At 36.6% G+C, this 22,442-nt stretch overlaps 1 protein-coding gene across 2 annotated transcripts in view; it reads right to left on the bottom strand.

Moving 5' to 3' along the window:
• The window catches only part of CDC5L (cell division cycle 5 like), a 52,150-nt gene that overhangs the window by 9,787 nt on the left and 19,921 nt on the right, over positions 1–22,442 (bottom strand). Inside the window, exons 6-14 of one of the 2 annotated variants that reach the window (XM_037015141.2) lie at positions 18,532–18,750; positions 16,612–16,756; positions 15,235–15,423; positions 11,592–11,740; positions 9,741–9,903; positions 7,130–7,294; positions 5,364–5,444; positions 4,836–5,078; positions 2,101–2,298 (exon numbers count right to left, since the gene is read on the bottom strand). In XM_037015141.2, the coding sequence (XP_036871036.1) occupies positions 2,101–2,298; positions 4,836–5,078; positions 5,364–5,444; positions 7,130–7,294; positions 9,741–9,903; positions 11,592–11,740; positions 15,235–15,423; positions 16,612–16,756; positions 18,532–18,750 (1,552 nt within the window). The remainder of the gene's footprint in view (positions 1–2,100; positions 2,299–4,835; positions 5,079–5,363; positions 5,445–7,129; positions 7,295–9,740; positions 9,904–11,591; positions 11,741–15,234; positions 15,424–16,611; positions 16,757–18,531; positions 18,751–22,442) is intronic. The other variant, XM_037015194.2, reaches the window with a different exon arrangement.

Here is a 22,442-nt window from a genome sequence, read left to right on the forward strand (position 1 = left end):
ATGGTGTACTGTGCTTGCACAGGAAGGCATGTCTCCTTGAACCTAAGAGCGAACAGGATAATTTAAGTATAACATTTAGTTTATATAATACAACTGGAGTTCCTTCCCCACAACAAACTTTGAATAATGTTTATAATTTAGCAATCAACTGAAATGATGAAAGAATCACCACAATTGAAATAAAATATTTATGCATTTCAAACCAGTAAAACTGTATCTTCAAAAACTAAAGTGAATTAAGACAACCTAGTTCTGAATTAGGGATGGATACAAAAAATGGAGAATTTGTTTATTTGAGTCTGTCTCTTCTTCTTTAAAGATTTAATGACTTTCCTCTGAAATAAGCAGAGTTTACTAAATTAAAGGATTTGATTATGTGTTCTTTAAAAGTAGTTAGGTAAACAATAAAGTAAGTTATGCAGGAGTCAAGAAGAGAAAAATTATTTCAGACTGCTTTATGAATATTTTTCCCAAATCACCAATCCCTCAATAGAAATAGTTCAACTGATGATTTCAGATCCTGGTACTGAACTGAACAAAGAGAACCCCGTGTGTTTAATGGTCACTCACAGACGATCCAAATAAATCTGCAAAAGAACAGCAGTGCTTCTTTCTGTGTTTTTCCCTTCAAAACTCAGAAGACAGGGTCAACACAGAAATAAAAATTATTGTGCTTTATGGTACCACTCACTTTGTGACACATTTATTTGCTGTCATGAAAGTTAGTGCCCTCAACAAAGCAAGTGAAATTTGGAGAAAAATTCTTTAATACTTTAAGCAGAAAATGTTCTTACCATTTGAGGCAGAAAGAGTTAACCCACCTCATAAGAGAAGATTTTCAAACTGAGTGAGAAAGCTAAGTATTTATATATAAACGTTACAAGGAAGTTTTCCACCAGATTTCCAATCAATTATGATGCTGACTTTAGATCAAAATTAGACAGCTAAACTACTACCATTTCTAAGAAATGAAGCCCACACAACGGAAAATGTACATGTAACCACTGACGTGTTTCCCCAGCGTTTACCTGTGAATTAAAACGGAGCAACAGCACACCCTGCTGGAAGCTGGGGATCTCATTACAGTACTAAGCAGCACAGATTTAAGATTTCACCCAAGACAAGAACTACTCCAGAAGATCTAATTTCTCCCATAAATGATACAAGAGGGTCACAGGCATTAACCATCAGATGTCTATACCTTGATCTTAAAGGTAAAATTAAGACTTGGAATAATTTCAAATTTAAAAATACTGTTTTGTCCTGCTCATTTCTCTATCCCACACAGCCCCAGCCACCCCAAGTGATTTGACTCTTTTTCATTTTAACCATAAACAAAAATATTTTCAAATCTGCTTTCTGTAAAGAGAAACTGGTAATCAACTAAGAGGAAATTGTGGCCATTTTCTGCACGTGAGTGCCTGTAGCACCACTCTCTTCTTCCCATCCCATCTTGGCCACAGAAACATCCTTAAAGACCACCATTAAGAATCCACAAGGTGGCTTAGAGGTCCATGAACCAGAATTTACATGCCATTGTCAAAACGCCTTCACAGGCTATGGAATTCAAAATATGCAAACTGTATTAAAAAACCACATGCCATGAAACTCCCATCATTAATATGCTTCGACATTTTCACGGACATGAAAAATCACAGCAGCTGCTGTCTAGATAATCCAGTTTGGCACTCTCTGTAACAAGCCACAGGAACCAGAGGATAAACAGAAAGGTACTCAAGTTTTCCAAAAATGCTCTCTTGGCTACAGAAAACTCCTTGGTACCACTGGGTCCCTCCTCAGAAAAAAAAAAAGCTATTCTACTATCGCTCTACATCATTCTAAAGGGACATCTGAAAGGTCCTGATCAATCTGTGATCAACTTTGAAATTGCTCTTCCTCATGAAGGAAGTCCAGCAATTCTGAAAAACTAATGGAGAAGGGCAAGGAATATCAAACACTACAATGTCGTTTCTCCCTCAAGAACTGCAAAGGCAATAATCACCTCAGGTTTGTTTATCTAAACTTGTCTTTCAGTGGTATTATTTGGTTCATTATTCCAATCAAAATACATTTAAATTAGAATTTTAAAAGGATACCAACCTCAAGCCTCTTTTCAAGTGACTCGATTCTGTCCTTTTTGCTAGCTAGGTTGGCCCGTGTGTAGCGGCTCTGCCCAGGAAGATAGAGAACTTGACTGTAGCATTCTTCCCACACCTGATTATAAGCTTCACTTGACAGTTCTCCGTGGCTCATACCTTGTTTCACCACTTCCATCTCCTGTACCAGAACGTCCTGGGCCTGTTTACAACAATAATTTCAGTAAGTTCAAGTACTAGAAATGCTTGTCAGCCACGGAGTTTAAAAGCCTAGTTTTTCCTCCTCCTTTGGGCAAAGGCAAGGAGTTTTGGTTGACTGGTTGTTTTTGGAAGGGGGAACAATACTTAAGCAAAATGAATTAAGAAGCCTGCAAGTCAATGTAGACTGATCTGAAAAGCCAAGCATCCGTGCAGCTCCAATAATTTAAACATCCTTTGCCTTCACTCATTACAATAGTTGCTACCATTTCTCTAGTGTCTACTATGTGCCAGGAACTAGATTTAAAATTTTTATCTACGTTATCTCCAAACAGCAGAGCCACCTTAGGAAGCAGCCAACTTAACCTCACCTTCAAGCAGATGAAACGAAGCCAAAGCAGCAGTGATGGTGGGCACGCTCCTCCCCCGCTACCACCCTGCCCTACAATTCTGACTTTACAGGAGCACCGAGGGGGAACTAGACAGTTCTGTGACACATGCCTTTTTCTCATCTGAAGGAATGCCCCTGACACTGCCAGGGAAAGAGATTGGGGGCACAAATCAAACAATGATGGATCCCAGACCAGCTTTTGTTCACTACGAAAGAAACAGTTTAAGATGACAGAATGAGGGGAACAGGGTTGGACAAGCCTGGGTTTAAATCACAGCTTTACCATTTAAGCAGCTGTCTAAACTTGCTTAACATCTATGAGCCCCATTTCTCAACTATAAAATGGGGATAACACCCACCTGACATGTTTGTTATTAGGACTAAGTGATACAATTTACATAAAGCACCTAGCCCAACATCAGACACAGAGACTCCATGAGGAAACAACATGAACTTTTTCCAGCCCTTTGCTTCATGGCTCATGAGAAACTGACCACAACTTTTTGTGCCTTATTGAAAGCACTCTGTAACACCTGAAAATACACAGACCAAAATATATAGAATCAAGAGAAATGACCAGCATACAAAATATCTGAATGAAAAAATGGAAAACCATGGCTATAGAATATAAAGAATGATTACTTTTAAATAATACCTCTTAGGGGAAATAATGGAAACAAACCAATTTTAACATACTTAATGGAAAGCTGATACTTTATAAGAGCAATGGTATTTCAATCTGAAACTGTACATAGTAAAAATGTACAAATTCAGCTCTTGTAATTATTAGGAGAAAGCATGACTATGTTATCTTTAAGCTCTCCATAAAGAATCTTCTAAATAGTTGCTTCAAATTCTTTTTGGAACAAAAAGGAATATAGATAAATAAAATATGGGAGAATACTTAAACTACTTTGTAATGATTTCAAATGATTCCAAAGCACTACTTATAATTATTACTTTCAAAAATTTTATTAGAATCTATCCCACACAGAGCCTCTATTAGCAACGATGTGATCCTTATTTCAGGTTTCCATACATATAATAAATTTAGGAAAATTTATTTCCCAAATTCCATCTTCCTCTCATATTTTCATTCTAATATGATAAAACTGATCAAGTATCAAGTTCATGGTCTAATTCTCCACCCCCATTCAATGATTAAATGTGTTTGCCACAGCATCAGCAATCAACAGATACTGTTTCCCAATGGACTTAGTAAAAAAGAGTTAACTCAAAATTACTCAGAAATCAAGAGCAAATTGTTGAAATATAATGTAAATTCTCCTTCCTTTGTTTTCTAAAAATCCTGTAATAAAACATGTAATTACTTATGCAATACAGAAAAAAGAAAGAGAGAAAAGGGAAAGAGGGAAAGTGTAGGAGAAAAGACAGAAAAAGAATTTTCTCCCAAGTATGCATTAGTCCATCCCAATCAATGGGTATCACTGCCCTTCAGGGCTAAAGACTAGTGAAAAAAGACTTCTAAGCTAATGATCACTCTGCTTCCAAACCACAAAACCATAAATTGTATTTTCTTACACCACTGCACAGATTTCTATTCAAAATCACAACTGTTTACTCTGTCAAAGGAAAAGAACAAAATGCATATAGAGGAAGAGGCAGGACAGACTTTACACAAAAAAATTTATTTCCTTATCCAAAAGGATAGGGGGAAATCATGTGAGGAGAATAAGTTCAGTAAACAATTATTTCTTTTCTGTGAACAGGTGAAAGAAAGGTTTAATCTATAGACACTTAATATATTCTTGCTTTTTCATATTAATGTAAATAAGTGAAGTTTAAATATTAAAGGCATTCAATTCTATTCAGAGATAGCAGAATTAAACACAGAAAATGCCAATTGTAGCAAGCAACTACCAAGCAAGCACACACCCATGAAACTAAAACACCTTCCTACCAAGACAGTGTTTTACCTGGAAAGGTCAATCACTGAACATGGGAACAAGGGGGTGTTAAGTATCTTCTCTTCATAATTCTAAATATGAATGGGACATTTATTTCCTAACCATACATTTCATTTGCTTGTGAATATCAATATTGAAACATAAGTTAATGTTTACTTACCCCTTACACACAGTATCTAACAAATACTATCTTGGGACAAGAATAATCTTGCTCAATCATACCTTTTTCAACTCTTCTTTGGAGAACTTTTCATAAGGATTATGTTCTAGATAGGCAATGTGCTCTGAATTATTGGTACCAAATCCTACAGTTTTTCCTTTTTTATTTCCAGATGGTTCATAAGGATGATGTAGAAGGTCGTAATGAAGCATTGTGATCATTTCTTTTTTGATGAGTTCCTCACTTTTCTGTAAATCTGTTAGAGGTGGTTCCACATTTAAGGGTCTTAGAATAGTTTCATTCACCTAGAATTTTAAAACAAGTACAATTACCAAACATATCACTACAACTTATTGTTATTACTTGTTCAACCATGATTTAAATTGCAATTTCACATATTCAAAAGAAATTCTTTTTTTCCCCTTCTAAATTCTTACTTGTACCAATGAAACATTTTTGAAGGCTGGATCTGGAAACTGCTTTACTATGTTGTAGAAAGTAGATGAAATTTTGTTTTACAGACTTTATGAATGATATAAAAGGCATAAAAGGAAACTTAAACTTCCTAAGCCAGAAATTCTAACACTTACTTCTGATGGTCTTGGCAGATCTTTCTGCACAGCTTTATGCATTCGTTTCATTTCCTTGACACGTTCTGCATCTCGTATGGCCTAAAAAATTATTTTTATGTCCATTATTGCAGATTATACAGTATGTGACACACTTTAGTAAAGTTAAAAACCCCTTATTATGCTCAGTGAAATAAGCCAGGTGGAGAAAGACAAGTACCAAATGATTTCACTCATTTGTGGAGCATAACAACAAAGCAAAACTGAAGGAACAGAACAGCAGCAGACTCACAGACTCCAAGAAGGGACTAGCAGTTACCAAAGGGAAGGGGTTGGGGAAGGTGGGTGGGGAGGGAGAAGGGGATTAAGAGGCATTATGATTAACACACAAAATGTAGGTGGGTCGCAGGGAAAGCAGTATAGCACAGAGAAGACAAGCAGTGACTCTACAGCATCTTACTATGCTGAAGGGCAGTGACTACAATGGGGTGTAATAGGGGACACTTGATAATATGGGTGAATGTTGTAACCACAATGTTGATCATGTGAAACATTCGTAAGATTGTATATCAATGATACCTTAATGGAAAAAAAAAACCTTTAGCCTGTAAGAACATGTATGTTCAAGAGTTAAAGCTATGAACCTGTGGAAGTTTGTAAAAAGGCAATATAAGGCAGCAGAAATTAATCAGCCTATTCATTCTCTCACTACAATAGAAACTAAGAACTTTCAATGTCTGCTAGGGCATTCATCAAATTTACACGGCTCCTTCCTTCAGATAATCATTCTTTTCTCATCTAAATCAGAATCCTAACCTAAGAGGGGACTCTTAATTGTTCCTCCTGAAATTCCCACCCTTCTACCCCAAAAGCTACTGATTTTTAATTTAAAAAGCCAGTCAATGAATGTGTTGTTTCCTGTTTCTTAAATTATGAATAACATGGGGTAACACATTAGAATTTCACACCATTTCTGAGACTAAATGCAACTCAAAGTAGCTAAGAGAACAAAACGCAAAAGAAATCCTATATTCCCCACCAAAAAGCACATACACATTGTTTCCCTATAAAATGTGATTTTCACTGATGTCATTCTTACACCAAACCCATGAAATTATTCAGTTTCTAAAACCATCCTGAAATGGACTGAAGCAAGAAGTCCTGAAAGGGGTCACAAGAGTTCAGTTTTAGTCCCACATTTTCTAGCCATCAGATATGGGAAAGTCAACTTAACTCACCTGAGCCTGTTTCCTCATTTCTAAAATGAAGCTAATTCTTATTCTATTTACATCACCAGGTTTATGTGCAAATGACAAAGCAATTATCTGTAACATATTTTATTAGCAGAAGGTGTTACTAACATTATCCTGATGCATTCTCTCTAAATTTCCAAATCCATTTTATCAGTTTACACTAACCTAAAACCATTTACCCAACCAATCCAAGACATACTTGTTTTTAAGACTGGTCACTAACATCTTTTCTTGGCCAGAATAAAAAAGCAATGTCTAAAACACTACATATGTATTATAAAGAAGCATAATGAATTTGACAGAGGGTATTTAATTGCTATATATATGCATAAAGAATGCCTGTCTAGATATTCTTGAGTATATTTTTCATTACATGAGTATATATCATTAACAATGTAAGTAATTGAGGGTAATTTTTTTAAATATTGAAAAAACTTTTAAGTAGCCTTGAGACATTTAATAGCCATTCTTCATTTTTTCAGCCTACTTACACATTTAGCAAAGTTCACATTTCCTTTTAGCACAGTTACCCACCTGCTTCCGTGCATCCACATCAGCAGCATCTTCAATGTAAGTATCATCTATTTCACGGTCTTCTAGCTCCTTCTCAGCATTTTCTGGTAGAACAATTTCAAAGTCATTCTTAGGGGCAGGAAGGCCCAACAACCCTAAACGGAGGTGTTCACGAGATTCTCTTTCCTGTAGAAAAGAATTGGTCCTTTTCAATTCATAGACATTAAGTATTCAACCAATAATTTATGAGTTTCTAAAAAGTAATTAGCCTAATTTTAATTCTAGAAAAATGGTCCCTAACTTCAGAGCTGAGACAAATTTTTTTGTTTAATTTATATCTCCATTTCTTCCCTACACTGAGACAAATCAAAAACCATGTGATTAATGGAGTTACTCTGGAATATTCTAATAGAAGGTTCGGGAATTACTTCTGCAGGGGCAGAAAAAAGTCCTTTAGGATTTCCATTTAAGGAAAACATTTCTGACACTGAAATTTAATAGCAAAAGAAAAGAACAAATTCAAAAGTCAACTTGTCCTGAGACTAATAAAACTTAATCTGAAATGAAGCCTGAATTTGTGTGTGTGTTTATTTTTAATGGAAATACTAGGTCATATGCAGTCCAAGGAAGACAGTCCATAGTTCCCAAAGGAAACTGCCTGGTGACACAAAGTTTTCCCCAGTATGTCCTCAGCTCACCTTTCCAGTCTCATTCGCCATTGCTCCAATGACACATATGCTAGGTGTGAGGAGATGAGCTGCTACATCCAAAACATGCTCCATACTTACTCTTACTGTGGCCTCCATCTGAGACAGCCCCCCTTCCTTCTGAGCATACATCCTTAATGAAGACCTTCCTAGTACCCACTCAGCAAAGATGATTCTTTCTTTTTTTCTTTGGCCATGCTGGTTTTATTCAAAGAGCTTATTTTATATATTACGATTATTTTTGGACTTAGCTTAGTACTGACAATCTCTCCAGAGTATAAACTTCTTTAAGACAAAAGATATCTTTCCTCAACTTTAGAGTCCCTGAAGTACACAGGATCCATGCTTTGCACATACTAGATTTCTCATGCATCTAGCTCCTACGCAGCCACTCAGAGTTGGCATTAGCTGATATCAATTTGGACATTAAAAAAACTTCTAAACTAGCCAAATCTATATATGAAGTTAGAATTTGTAAACTGAAAACAGGCCAACATCACTGGAACTCATTTTAAAAAAAAATCTCACTTTGACTTTCTGTGGCATCAGATAATAAAATCCAATAGTGACAAAATAAAAGCAGTAACTGTAACTTTTATAATTTGCTTTCTGTATCACCTTGCAAAACATATAAAAGAAAATTTCACTAACATCAGCCAATAAACATCAAATTAACTTGGCTTTGAGATTGAGACTGTCCTTCTAAATGTATAGAGCAAACACAGGAATCAAGACTCAAAATCTAATTTCTGAGGCATTCGAAACACAAACATTTTACAGAAATATAAAATAATCAAATATATCATTCAAGAAAGTTAAGTATTAAACTAGTAAATGATACAAATTAAAAGCATAAGAGATACAAGGAGCATTACTATGAGCATAATCCATATTCATAAATACATTAAGATTTTTAAGAAAAAGTAGACTTTTAAGAACAAAAGGTTCCCCTTCTCAAGTCCTACAAATCATTTTCCTTCTCTGGCATCCATAGATACATAGATTCTTAAGGTATATATAATATGCACTGACAAAGGGAAGAAATTTTAATTTGGCACCCATGAGACTATAATATGCACTGACAAAGGGAAGAAATTTTAATTTGGCACCCATGAGACAGAAAAGTTTTTTTTTCTTTTTAGGAGTATTGAAAGAGTTTCTCAAAAAACCAAAAACAGAAATACCATTTGATGCCAGAATTCCACTCCTAAGAATTTATCCAAAGAAAATAAGATCCTAGATTTAAAAAGACATATGCACCCCTATGTTTACTGCAGCAGTATTTACAATAGCCTAGATACGGAAGCAACCTATGTGTCCATCAGTAGATGAATGGATAAAGAAGATGTGGTACATATACACAATGGAATATTATTCAGCAATGAGAAGAAAACAAATCCTACCATTTGCAATAACATGGATGGAGCTAGAGGGTATTATGTTCAGTGAAACAAGCCAGGTGGAGAAAGACAAGTACCAAATGATTTCACTCATTTGTGGAGTATAACCACAAAGCAAAACTAAAGGAACGAAACAGCAGCAGACTCAGAGACTCCAAGAAGGGACTAGTGGTTACCAAAGGGGAGGGGGAAGGGAGGGGAGGGGAAAGGGGGGGAAGGGGGGAGGGAGGGAGAAGGGAATTGAGGGGCATTATGGTTGGCACACATGAAGTCGAGGGGTCATGGGGAAGACAAGTAATGACTCTGTAACATCTTACTACGCTGATGGACAGTAACTACAATGAGGTGTGGAGGGGACCTGATAATATGGGTAAATGTAGTAACCACATTGTTGCTCAAGTGAAACCTTCATAAGAGTGTATGTATATCAATACCTTAATTTTTTTTTAAGTAATAAAAATAAATAAATAAACCCTATAAACATAAAAAAATTTTAAAAAGTATTGAAAGAGAATTGACATGTACCATCTGCTTCACATAAGAGGGATCACTATAGTCTGCCAGTCCATCCTCAGGATTAATGTTTAACTTGTCTCGAAGAGGAGTTCTACCAGGGGTGGAGTTAACAACTGGTTTAGGAGTTGTCCCACTCCGGGGAGTCAGCCCTTCAGATCCATGAGAAGGAGTCCTAGAAAGACAGGAATTCCAATTAATAAAGGTGTTCATTTTATTTGAATTTTATTTTCAAATGTTTTCACATAAATAACTTTACAAGGAAAGAAAAAAAGATTCCAGAAATTCTGTCTCCCTACTTGGTTTTACATCAGATCTCTAGGTTAAAATAAAGGTCTGGTTCGTTAGCTTACTATTTACACACAGTATTTTTATTTTAATGGATTCCAATAAAGTTGTTACATTGGACATTTTCTTGCCTCCCTAAACCAGGTCCACCAAACATTATTTCAACCTTTTCTTGATGCATTAGTGTGGCTAAGAACATACACTGGGCAGAGTGGTCGGATACCACATCAAGAGACCTCAGACAACTCTTTTTTGAGTTCAGTGTCTTTCTCTTATTATTGTTCTCCTCCCTACCTATTGCTGTCAGTTATCAAATTATCATAGGTATACATACTTAAGTACTTCCTCCCTTTACTTTCTATTTGGAAATCAAACACCAGATTTTTAGATCCAAATATGTATGGTCCTGAGTGAGGGCCAAGAGACTCACTTAGGAAAAAAGTCCACAGACTTTGCAACTTATATTTTAATTATTCAAAACCCCCTTTTTTTTTTAATGCTTACTTCCTGTATCTTGGCTGTATTCCAGACAGGTGGTGCTGCCAGATAGCTGTTCCCAGAGGTGAGGTGAGGTGCTATCATGTAAGACATGGTCCCTGCCCACAAGGAGCTTACAGTCTAGTTGAAAGACAAGACATACACAGGAAAAGAAGGATTAGGCTCTCATAAGCCTTACAGAGGTGTAAATGTTACATAAGGATCTAGGCACTAATACTTCTTGATCCTGCTGTCATGTACAGCTGTTAACAGTCTAAGATGTTTCCTATACTAAACCACCAGTAAGGAGACATAATCTAACATTTAATACTAAAAGTAAATTCCAAGTATTTCCAACCCTAATAAGCTCAAATTCCCTTTAAATGTGACTTGCTTCTATAACATTTATATCTTAAAAATTCTGCTTAAAAAATAAACAGTATCTTAAAACAAAAAGAATTGTAAAAAACACTGAATTCTAAGTTAATGATTTACAAAAGGAAGTGTTTAGCGGTGAAACCTGCCAAACTTACTTTGCAATGCATTAAAAAACAAGATGGATTAATGGATGGATATATGATAAATATAGTAAAACATTACCAACTGTAAAATCTAGGAAGTGGGTATATGGGTATTTGCTCTACCATTTTTTCAACCTCTCAATGTTAGAAATTTTCATAATAAAATGTTGGGGAAAAGGATGCTCTACCATTTTTTCAACCTCTCAATGTTAGAAATTTTCATAATAAAATGTTGGGGAAAAGGAATAGTAATCCATGCATTAAAAGGATTAAATTTTCCTAAAATTCACCAAATGATTATTAACAATAGATTGATTTGCTCTTTTAAATCAGATAAAAAGTATTCAGATATAAGGTGACAGCATCAGAAACTCTGAAAAAAAGAAGTAAATCCATACTGTATTTAACCATTTTCCAAATACTATGATATTATTTAATACTATGAGTGAGGAGAAATCAAACAGGCAAGTTAACACTTATTTCCATTCTCTTAACAATTCTGAAGCAAACATGTTATCCAAGTCATTGGATTCAAGTTTTTCTAAAGAAGAAAACATTTGTTTACTTATGATAATACCTGAATGGGGTAGAAAGAACTGTGTTTGGAGTTTGTACAACCTGCCGCTGCGGAGTCACACCTGAGAAGTCGCTCTCGTGCAAAGGGGTATTAAGTCCACCTTTTAAGGGGGTGTCCACATTGGTGAGGGCCATGAGGTTCTGGGCTTCCTGATTAACAAGAAGGTAAAGAAGTATACTTTTAACAGTTTAAAGAGGCTAACAGAACCCTCTCTTCTGGTCCTACTATATATATCTTGAAATAGACAGAATTCTTGAACATTTTCTTAATGAAAACCAAGAGAGGAAATTAATACTGAGCCACGGCAGAATTCAACACTTCCATTCCTTTTGTCAACCTAACATAATATGTCAGAAGTTTTGGAGTAAGTTTTTTGTATGTCAAGAAATGTTTTTATGGTCTCACATGTGCAATCACCATTACCCAAAAGTTTTTCCTATTACCTGTGCCAAACTCTTTACAATCATAAAGAACCAAGAATGCAAATTTCCCAATGTGAGCTCAGGCTAAATGTCACACACCTAGGTCTTAGTCTGGCTTTATCACTAATTCTTTATCCAGTCTTCATTAGCCTCTTTGAGTCTCAGTTTCTTTTACTGGGAAATTAAGATACTAACTGTCCTATCCACTTCACAAGACAACTCCTAAGGGCAAGTTCCTTTCTGAAGTTCTGCTTGGCCTCTTTAAGCAGGACTGACTGGGCTCTCTGTAGTCCCTGTTATAACCCTGCACTCATTACTATCACTGCACCCACAAGTCTCCTAATCCCCAACTTGGGGCCTGTGGCAGAATATATTTTCCAAAGACAGTAGTCACATCCAAATCTCCCATCTCACATGCTCTTCTTACAATCCAACCTTGCTACTCCTCCATCAAGAGGTGGGGACTGAATCTAGGTGGGCTTGTGACTTGCCTATAACTAACAATGCAGCAAAAGTGAGGCTGCTTGGCCTCCAAGTCAAAGTTAGAAAAAACAGTTTCCCACCACACTCAGTACAACACTCATATTGAGGCCTTGCGACACCATGGGAGAAGTTCAAATGCTTTAAGGCCACCATGCTGTGGGAAAGCTACATGAAGAGGTCACATGCAGATTCACTCCACATTCCCAGATGAGGACCGAACCCACAGCCAACATCAATCAGTAGATGTGGAAAGATGGTTCCAGCCCCTACCCATCAAGTCACCCCAAAATGTTGAGTCCTCCTAGCTGAGACCCTACACATCATGGAGCACAGACGAGCCATTCCTTCTACGTCATGTCCAAATTCCTGGCCAACAGAAACCATGAGCACAGCAGAATGTTTTACGCCACTAAGTCTAGGAGCAAAATGAAGAAATCAGAGCAAGGCTCATTCTATTACTCTGTATGTCTTTATTCACGGAAAGTACTTTGAATTTCAGATTATCAAAGTCCTGGATGTGTTCTTTTTGCTATTGTAAATACAAAACAGTTTTCCCCAACTAGGCTCCCAAAAGGCTGGCCAGCTTTGTACCTCCAGTCGAGAGACTGGAAGCAACTTCTCTAGAGAATCTGACTAACCAGAAGAGATATAGAAATAGTGACATCAAGAGCTCCCTAATGAAACAAACACCACAGCCAGTCTAGCCTACAGGAAAGCCTTGAGGCAAGGTGCCCTTCACACACCCAGGGAGCTTCTAGTCAGCTTTTAATTGCCCCACCTTAGTCCCCAGACACAGGCAGTGAGCCAAAGATCAAAAGATATTTGATGAAACATCCAATATGAAAAAATAGAGAACAAAAGGAACTTCGACTATACAGGGAAAACTTCAAAAAAAACCATTAATAACCTCAGAAAAATAAGATAGTCATTAAATAAGAATGAGATGCTGAAAAAGCTGAACACATCCAAAACAAACTCTTAGAAATTAAAAATGTAATAGAAATTTAAAAACCAAATCAAGATAAAATTCAGAAAATCTCCCATCAATAAATCAAAAGGCAATTAAGACAGAAAACCAGAGAGGAATAAATAAGAAAATCTGAGGTTCATAATGAAACAGATCACTGAAAGGGGGGAAAAGTTTTTCAAAATAATTTCCCAGAATTGAAGGGCATGAGATTCCAGAATGAAAAGATCTACCAAGTACCTAGTACAATGGCTGAAAGCAGACCCACACCAAGATACAAGCATGTAAGAAGGAGAAGACTGTAGAAGATTCCAGAGAAAGAAAAAATTAGGTTTCCTATTAATAACCTGAATGGCACAGGAGGTCTCAATAGCAACAATGGAAGCCAGAAGACAATGGAGTACTGCCTTCAAAACTGTGAACAAAAATCATTTTGATCTGGAATTCTATACCCAGTTATAATATCAATCAAATAAGAGGATAGAATGGTAACTTACAGAAATGCAAGATCTTAAAAATTCCATGTCTCATGCATCTTTCCTCAGAAAGTTACTTAAGGACAAGCTTCACTAACAATGGAATAAACCAAAAACTCCAAGGATGTGGGAGCCAGGAAAAAGGAGCACTTTCTAGGAACTTTCCAGAGAACTTTCTAGGGTGACATTAAAGGAAAATCAAAAGAACAAGCTGCAAACCAGATCTAGAAAACAATCAGTCCAGACTAAGAACACTCAGAAGTTCTGGGGAAGACTTCTTCAGAAAGAAAAGAACACCTAAAATTTGACCTAATTACAGATTTACACAGTTAGTGTAATGTCTAGAATTGAATTCATGCTAAGTAATCAGGAAAATTAGCAAGTGAATAAAACAAGTATTAACTCAAAGAAAAACAAAATACTGTGCAGAAAAGTAATTACAGAGTACACTGTGGCTCAGCAACAAACACAGCTTTCATAGTCATAAAGTAACCATGAATATGAAGCTAACCAAAATTATATTATAACCATAATGAAAGATAGGGGAATGGAACAGAGTGTGTATGCATGGTAGTGGTAGAAGGTGTGAGAGCACAAAATGTTCAAATTCTAGGTGGAAAATGCCTAAAACTGAAAACAAAATCAACATGTAACAATGTCTTAGCAATGAAGGTGGTAAAAACAAAGAGTTGTGGTTGGTATCTCTAGGAAGCAAGCAATGAGGGGCATGACAGTTTTCCTAAGCCCTACAGGAATACTTGACTCCCGCATCAAGACCTTAGAATTGTATGTCTATTAGAAATGAGGAAATGAGATATAAGGGTGCTAACATACTATAGTGTTTTGTTAGGTTTGGCTATTCTCTGGCGTGCACGCATCCTAAGAATACACAGAGATGTAAACTCCCTGTGTTAAGGAGAGAGAGAAACAGGGCTGATGGCAGTCAATGCCAAGCTAAGTACAGAAATGCAAGGAAGTTTTAGTGACTACGTATGTCTGATTTCTTTCCAAGATGCTAGGCAATGTGAAATTTTAAAATGCAGTGCTTTATTGACAGGTACTAAATACTAATGAAGGAAGAAGGTCTGGCTCCAAAAAGAAAAACCTATAAATTAATAAATGTAGAAATGAAACCACCTAATTACTTTTCTGCTAACTTAGCTTCCCTACTACAGAAATCTCTAGTATCTATGCATTCAAACTGTTTACCCTAAAAGAAATGAAATCAGTATTTCCTTCATAATATTTGTAAAGACAATAAAGTGTAAGGCTCACCCTCCTATACGACAGCTTACCTGCAGAATTCTGTCCTGGGAAGCTGGCGTTCGTGGTGTTCTAAGAGCGATACTGTTGTTGGTGACATTGTATTCAGACAAAAGAGTACTGGAGGCAGAGTTTGTTATGCCAGATTCCTCAGCAGTCTGGCGAGCAATTTCACTTGCTTGGCCTACTTTTACAACTTCCTGGAGTTCTGCATCTGAAATCTAAAAAGACAGTTATCACAGTAGCAATATTTTCACCAGAAAACAACACAGCTTAAACCTTCCATAATCCAGAAAGATGAAATACTGAAGCTGTGTTATGACTACATGGGGGCTCACTGTAGTACTCTCTATATTTTGTGGGTCTAAAAATCTCCATAAAGGTTTTAAAAAGTCTTCCCTGTATAATGTGAGGAGAAGACAACATAGGATATAGAAACAAGCTGCAAAGTCTTATATTTCCATAGTGAAATTCTTTCACACCAACAACATATTAATAAACCAAGAACATAAAATAATAGTGTTTGTACAACTATTATCAATGGGCGTGAAGGAGAAGCCTGAAAACCAGTTAAAATACCAGAGTCCACTAAGCCACAGATCCCTATGAAAATCAAAGTTATCTTAGTAATTTTCCAACATAAATAGCCTAAGAACTAAATTACAGAAATAGTAATTTTCCAACATAAATATCCTAAGAACTAAATTACAGAACTATAATTTCAATTTAAGAAATATGAACAACTGGAAATGGAAGCACCTGACAAAAATATTTTATGTTTATGCCCAAGAATTTTGTGTTGATGCAGCAAGTGATGCAACGTTTGGGGAAAGGAGCAGTTCTGGCCTCCTAAGTGCACCCCTCTGCTCCATTAAATTGCCTAATTCTACAGAGCCATACCACTCAAAATAAAACAAGAACTTATTCAAAATTCCCATGTTCAGAACAGCTATAATTAAGTCAAAAGAACAGAACCTGTGATAACCTGAATAAGGGAATATTTCTCTCTTCTCCTTCACTCCATTGATTTTCACAGCTTTTACCTCAAAAAGATAAGTATGACCCAACAGAACATTCCCCAGAAGGAAGCAGCCTGAAGTCCACAAGCCAAACATCTTCATGTTGGTCAGCTACAAAAAATAGGCCTGGAGCCCTAACCTGATGACAATTACTTACCAGACCATCACTTGAGCAGTTTCAGGCCTGATAATAATAATTTATACTAAGAAGCTGTTTACCACACCATCTCACGATGATTCATCTTTATGTGTGGTTCAGCTATTACACTGTGAATTTCTGAAGGGCATCCAGCAACTAGCAGAAACTGGCACATAGTCCCTCAGACATTTGCTGAATTAATGATAAGTCTATGAGTTAACTCAATGAAAAAACTGCTTTTATCAGATTACCTGAGGGGCAGGAAGTACTAGTTTGCTTCTCTTCTTAGTAAATTCAGAAACACCACTAGTTTGAAGAATAGCTGATGGTAAATCAGATTCTTTTTTCCTTTTCAAATGCTGCTTGTCTTTTTTTCTATCTCTTCCTTCTTTTTCACTGTCATGGGTCAAAGTACAAAGGAGATTTTTTTAAAGTTACATATAGGCAATAACATTAAAAGTCATATAAATATTCATATGCTTTGAATAAAAAATTTCTATTCCTAAGAAAATTACTAATAAAAATACAAAAACCATATACAGTAAGTTGTTCCCTATACCATTACCTGCACACTATATTTATCAGGAGTGCAGACTTAGAAAAGCAACAGAATTAACAGGATATGCTAAGTATTAAATATTAAAACTATTTAACTATAAAAATTGATGATAAGCACAATGTTACTGTTAGGCTGGAGAAAGGAAAAACAAGGACATGCAAACAGAACAGAGAGATGCCATAGGGGGAGAACAGACCAGACCCCAAGGTCCGTGCCTTATATAGAAAGGGGACAGCTCTCCCTGAATTCCATCCTGATGTGCCAACTAAGACCCGGATGTCAGCCTCCTCCCTCGTGGAAGGAAAAAAAGTTTCTAGTTGACTATTATGTCACCTTTAGCCAATCATACCTCTCAATACCCCTTAGGATAGCTTGCCCACTCCTCCCCCTCCTAATCCCTTATAAGCACCCCACCTCCCTGACCAGGTGTGACTTCTCCAGCTTGTAGTACCCAAGCCGTGACAACATCACCCGGGGGTATTTAAATAAATTACCTGGCCCTTTGTTGCCTCTCTTTGCCTGCTTATTCCAGCTAGAATTTATCTTACAGTTACATAATGTCAAAGAAAAACAAACTATTCCTATATGATTATATTCATAAAAAAAATGTGTGTACACAGAGGAAAATGATGAGACAAGTATACAAAAAGGCAAAAAATATATAAAGTGGAAAATTAAAACATTGTGAATTTTTAATTTCCCTTTAAAACTGTTCAGTTGTTGACTGTTTTTAATTCACAAGTTTTTTTTAAAAGGATACTTAAGTCCTCACAAATGACACCAAAAAAAGTTGCTAAGAAGCCTAAAGCCAGGCTCAAGACCATCTATTAAAGTTTCAGAATGTCTCCTCCTTCCCCTCTGCATGTCATCCTCTTCCCCCATCTGATTCCTTCCAAATGATTAATTTTCCTCTAGAATCTTTATTTGTAGAGGCAACCTAAAATGAAGTCCTAATTTGACAAATAAATTCAATGGCGTACATCCAAGAAAATCCTGTTTCATAGTGGCTGACATGTACTATTTAGTAACAATTCATGTCAACAGAGATGGAAGGTCTGTCAGGGAGTAGAAATCTACATAACTTTGAAAAATCATAAAAGGTTCTCCTCACAGTATTCAGATACAAGAATTAAAGAAACTCGAAAAATCTCTAGAAATAGGCAAAATCCTCTAAGACATTTTATAAACTTATCTACCTATTCCCATTTAGTGAAAAGATTAAGAATACATAATTTTTTTCTTTTTCTTTCATTTTAAGGAAATCAATATAAAATTTTCACTAGAAAAGACAAAAAGAACCAGACCAGATTTTGACAGATTCCTTCAGGACATTAATCTGTTCACAAATATCATAAATGTTAAAATTGTGATTCAGTGAGTAGACAGTTCACTAAAAGCCAAGCACTGACATTTCAAGAGATACAAACAGCATTCTGTGATAATAACGCTGACAGCCAGCATCACTGGCTTTCTCAGAAAGGTGAATTCAGTAAATAATTATAAGTATTATATAGGCCACATTATGCTAAGTAATAAAAATCTGGCCCTAACTTAGCCATCCATAAAATTCCTACCCTATTTTTCCATTTTCAAAATCACAAAGGCAACTTACGATCTTAGCTCCCCATCAAGATCCTGTTGTCTTAATTTTCTGAAATCTGCATCAAGAGCCTGGTAGTTCTCCTCAGAAGTATCATAGAAACCAAGAGCAGGCTTTTTTTCGAATGGAATTTCAGCATTATAATCGACTCCTCTCTTCTTTTTTCTTTTCTTCTGAATTTCTATACCAGCTGCTCGAAGTTCTCTCCTCTTTTGGAGTGCAGCAAGACGCCTGAAGAACAAGAATGCAAGATCACGCTGAAAATCATATGGCATGGGAACAGCTGGATCCTCCAATAGCTAAGAAAACTATCTGGTTATTTGGGGAAGAAATACTTATTTAGACCCTCACCTTATACTATTCAACAAAAATAATTCCTGTTTTGATTTAAAGAGGTACACACACAATACAAGAGAAAGAAACACCAGAAGGAACTGCAGGCGTCGTACTTTGCTTTGTAGCACTTTGCTTTACTGTGCTTTACAAATACTGCATTTTTTACAAATTGAAGGTTTATAGCAACCCTACCTTGGGAAGGTCTACTGGTGCAATTTTTCTAACAGCATTTACTTACTTTTGTGTCTGTGACACATTTTGGTAATTCTTGCAATATTCTGAACTTTGTCATTATTATTATAATTGTTATTGTGATCTGCAGTCAGTGATCTTTCATGTTACTATAGTCATTGTTCCAAGGCATCCTGAACCACATCCACAAGAGATGGCAAACTCAATCGACAAATATTGTGTTCTGACTGCTCCACCAACAGGCTGTTCCCCATCTCTCTCTCCTTGGGCCTCCCTATTCCAAGATACAGAAATTTAGGCCAATTAATAACCCTACAATGTCCTCTGTTAAGTGTTCAAGTGAAAAGAAGAGTTGCACATCTCTCACTTTAAATCAAATGCTAGAAACAATTAAGGTTAGTGAGGAAGATACATCAAAAGCCAAGTCAGGCTAAAAGACAGGCCCTCTTGTGCCAAATAGCCAATGTTGTGAATGCAAAGGAAAAGTTCTGGAAGGAAAAGTGCTCTGCAAGTATACACACAAATGTTAAGAAAGTAAAAAGCCTTATTACTGAGAAAGTTTTAGTGGTCTCGATGGAAGATCAAACTAGTCACAACACTCCCTTAAGCCAAAGCCTAATCCAGAGCAAAGCCCTGACTCTCTTCAATTCTGTGAAGACTGAGAGAGGTGAGGAAGCTGCAGAAGAAAAGTGTGACGCTAGCAGAGGTTGGTTTATGAGGTTTTAAGGAAAGAAACCATCTACATAACAAAAAAAGTGCCAGGGGAACAAATCCTACCATTTGCAACAACATGGATTGAGCTAGAGGGTATTATGCTCAGTGAAATAAGCCAGGTGGAGAAAGACAAATGCCAAATGATTTCACTCATCCGTGGAGCATAAGAACAAAGAAAAAACTGAAGGAACAAAACAGCAGCAGACTCACAGAACCCAAGAATGGACTAACAGTTACCAAAGAGAAAGGGACTGGGGAGGATGGGTGGGAAGGGAGGGAGAAGGAGGGGGGAGAAGGGGGGCATTATGATTAGCACATATAATGGGGTGGGGGGCACGGGGAGGGCTGTGCAACACAGAGAAGACAAGTAGTGATACTACAGCATCTTACTACGCTGATGGACAGTGACTGTAATGGAGTTTGTAGGGGGGACTTGGTGATGGGAAGAGTCTAGTAAACACAATGTTCCTGATGTAACTGTAGATTAATGATACCAAAATAAAAAATTGTGTGTGTGTGTGTGTGTGTAAAGCAAAAAAAAAAAAAAACGTGCCAGGGAAAGCAGCCAGTGATGATGCAGAAGCTGCAGCATGTTCTCCAAAAGATCTAGCTGAGATCATTAACGAAAGGGGCTGCACTAAACAACAGATTCTAAATGGAGATGAAACAGGCTTCTATTGGAAGAAGATGCCATCAAGGACTGTCATACCTAGAGAAAAGTCAATTCCTGGTTTCAAAGGACAGGCTGACTCTCTTTTGTTGGGGTCTAATGCAGCTGGTGAATTTAAGGTAAAGCCAATAATGCTCATTTACCAATCTGAAAACCCTAGGACTCTTAAGAATTATGCTAAATCTACTCTCTATAAATGAAACAACAAAGCCTGGATGACAGCATATCTGTTTACAACATAGTTAACTAACCATTTTAAGCCCACTGTTGAGACCTATTGCTCAGAAAAAATATTCCTTTAAAAATATTACTGCTCATGGGAGGGAATACTGCCAAACTCATTCTATGAGGCCAGCATCACTCTAATACCAAAACCAGGCAAAGACAAAACAAAAAAAGAAAATTACAGACCAATATCCCTGATGAACACAGATGCAAAAATACTCAACAAACCGAATTCAAAAATACATCAGAAAGATCATCCATCATGATCAAGTAGGATTTACTCCAGGAATGTATGGATGGTACAACATTTGAAAATCCATCAACATCATACACCACATCAACAAAAAGAAGGACAAAAACCACATGATGATCTCCATAGATGCTGAAAAAGCATTTGACAAAATTCAACATCCATTCATGATAAAAACTCAACAAAACGGGTATAGAGGGCAAGTACCTCAACATAATAAAGGCCATATATGACAAGGCCACAGCCAGCATCATACTTAACAGCGAGAAGGTGAAAGCTTTTCCTTTAAGATCCGGAACAAAACAAGGATGCCCACTTTCCCCACTTTTATTCAACATAGTACTGGAGGTCCTAGCCATAGCAATCAGACAACACAAAGAAATAAAAGTCATCCAGATTGGTAAGGAAGAAGTTAAACTGTCCCTGTTTGCAGATGACATGATATTGTACATAAAAAACTCTAAAGAATCCACTCCAAAACTACTAGATCTAATATCTGAATTCAGCAAAGTTGCAGGATACCAAATTAATACGCAGAAATCTGTGGCATTCCTATACACTGACAATGAACTAGCAGAGAGAGAAATCAGGAAAATAATTCCATTTACAATTGCATCAAAGAGATTAAAATACCTAGAAATAAACCTAACCAAGGAAGTAAAAGACCTATACTCTGAAAACTACAAGACACTCATGAGAGAATTAAAGATACCAATAAATGGAAACACATCCCTGCTCATGGATAGGAAGACTTAATATTGTCAAAATGGCCATCCTGCCTAAAGTAATCTTTAGATTTAATGTAATTCCTATCAAAATACCAACAGCATTCTTCAACAAACTAGAGAAAATCGTCCTAAAATTCATATGGAACCACAAAAGACCTTGAATAGCCAAAGCAATCCTGAGAAGGAAGAATAAAGCTGGGGGGATTAGGCACCCCAACTTCAAGCTCTACTACAAAGCCACAGTAATCAAGACAAGTTGGCACTGGCACAAGAACAGACCCATTGACGAATGGAACAGACTAGAGAGCCCTGATATAAACCCAACCACATATGGTCAATTAATATATGATAAAGGAGCCATGGACATACAATGGGGGAATGACAGCCTCTTCAACAGCTGGTGTTGGCAAAACTGGACAGCTACATGCAAGAGAATGAAACTGGATTATTGTTTAACCCCATAGACAAAAGTAAACTTGAAATGGATTAAAGACTTGAATGTAAGTCATGAAACCATAAAACTCTTAGAAGACAACATAGGCAAACATCTCCTGAATATAAGCATGAGCAACTTCTTCCTGAACCCATCTCCTCGAGAAAGGGAAACAAAAGCAAAAATGAACTCATGGGACTACATCAAACTAAAAAGTTTTTGTACGGCAAAGGACATCATCAACAAAACAAAAAGGCATCCTACAGTATGGGAGAATATATTTGTAAATGACATATCTGACAAGGGGTTAACATCCAAAATATATAAAGCACTTACACACCTCAACACCCAAAAAGCAAATAACCCGATTAACAA

The sequence above is a fragment of the Manis javanica genome, chromosome 16, assembly GCF_040802235.1.
Source record: "Manis javanica isolate MJ-LG chromosome 16, MJ_LKY, whole genome shotgun sequence".
Taxonomy (NCBI): domain Eukaryota; kingdom Metazoa; phylum Chordata; class Mammalia; order Pholidota; family Manidae; genus Manis; species Manis javanica.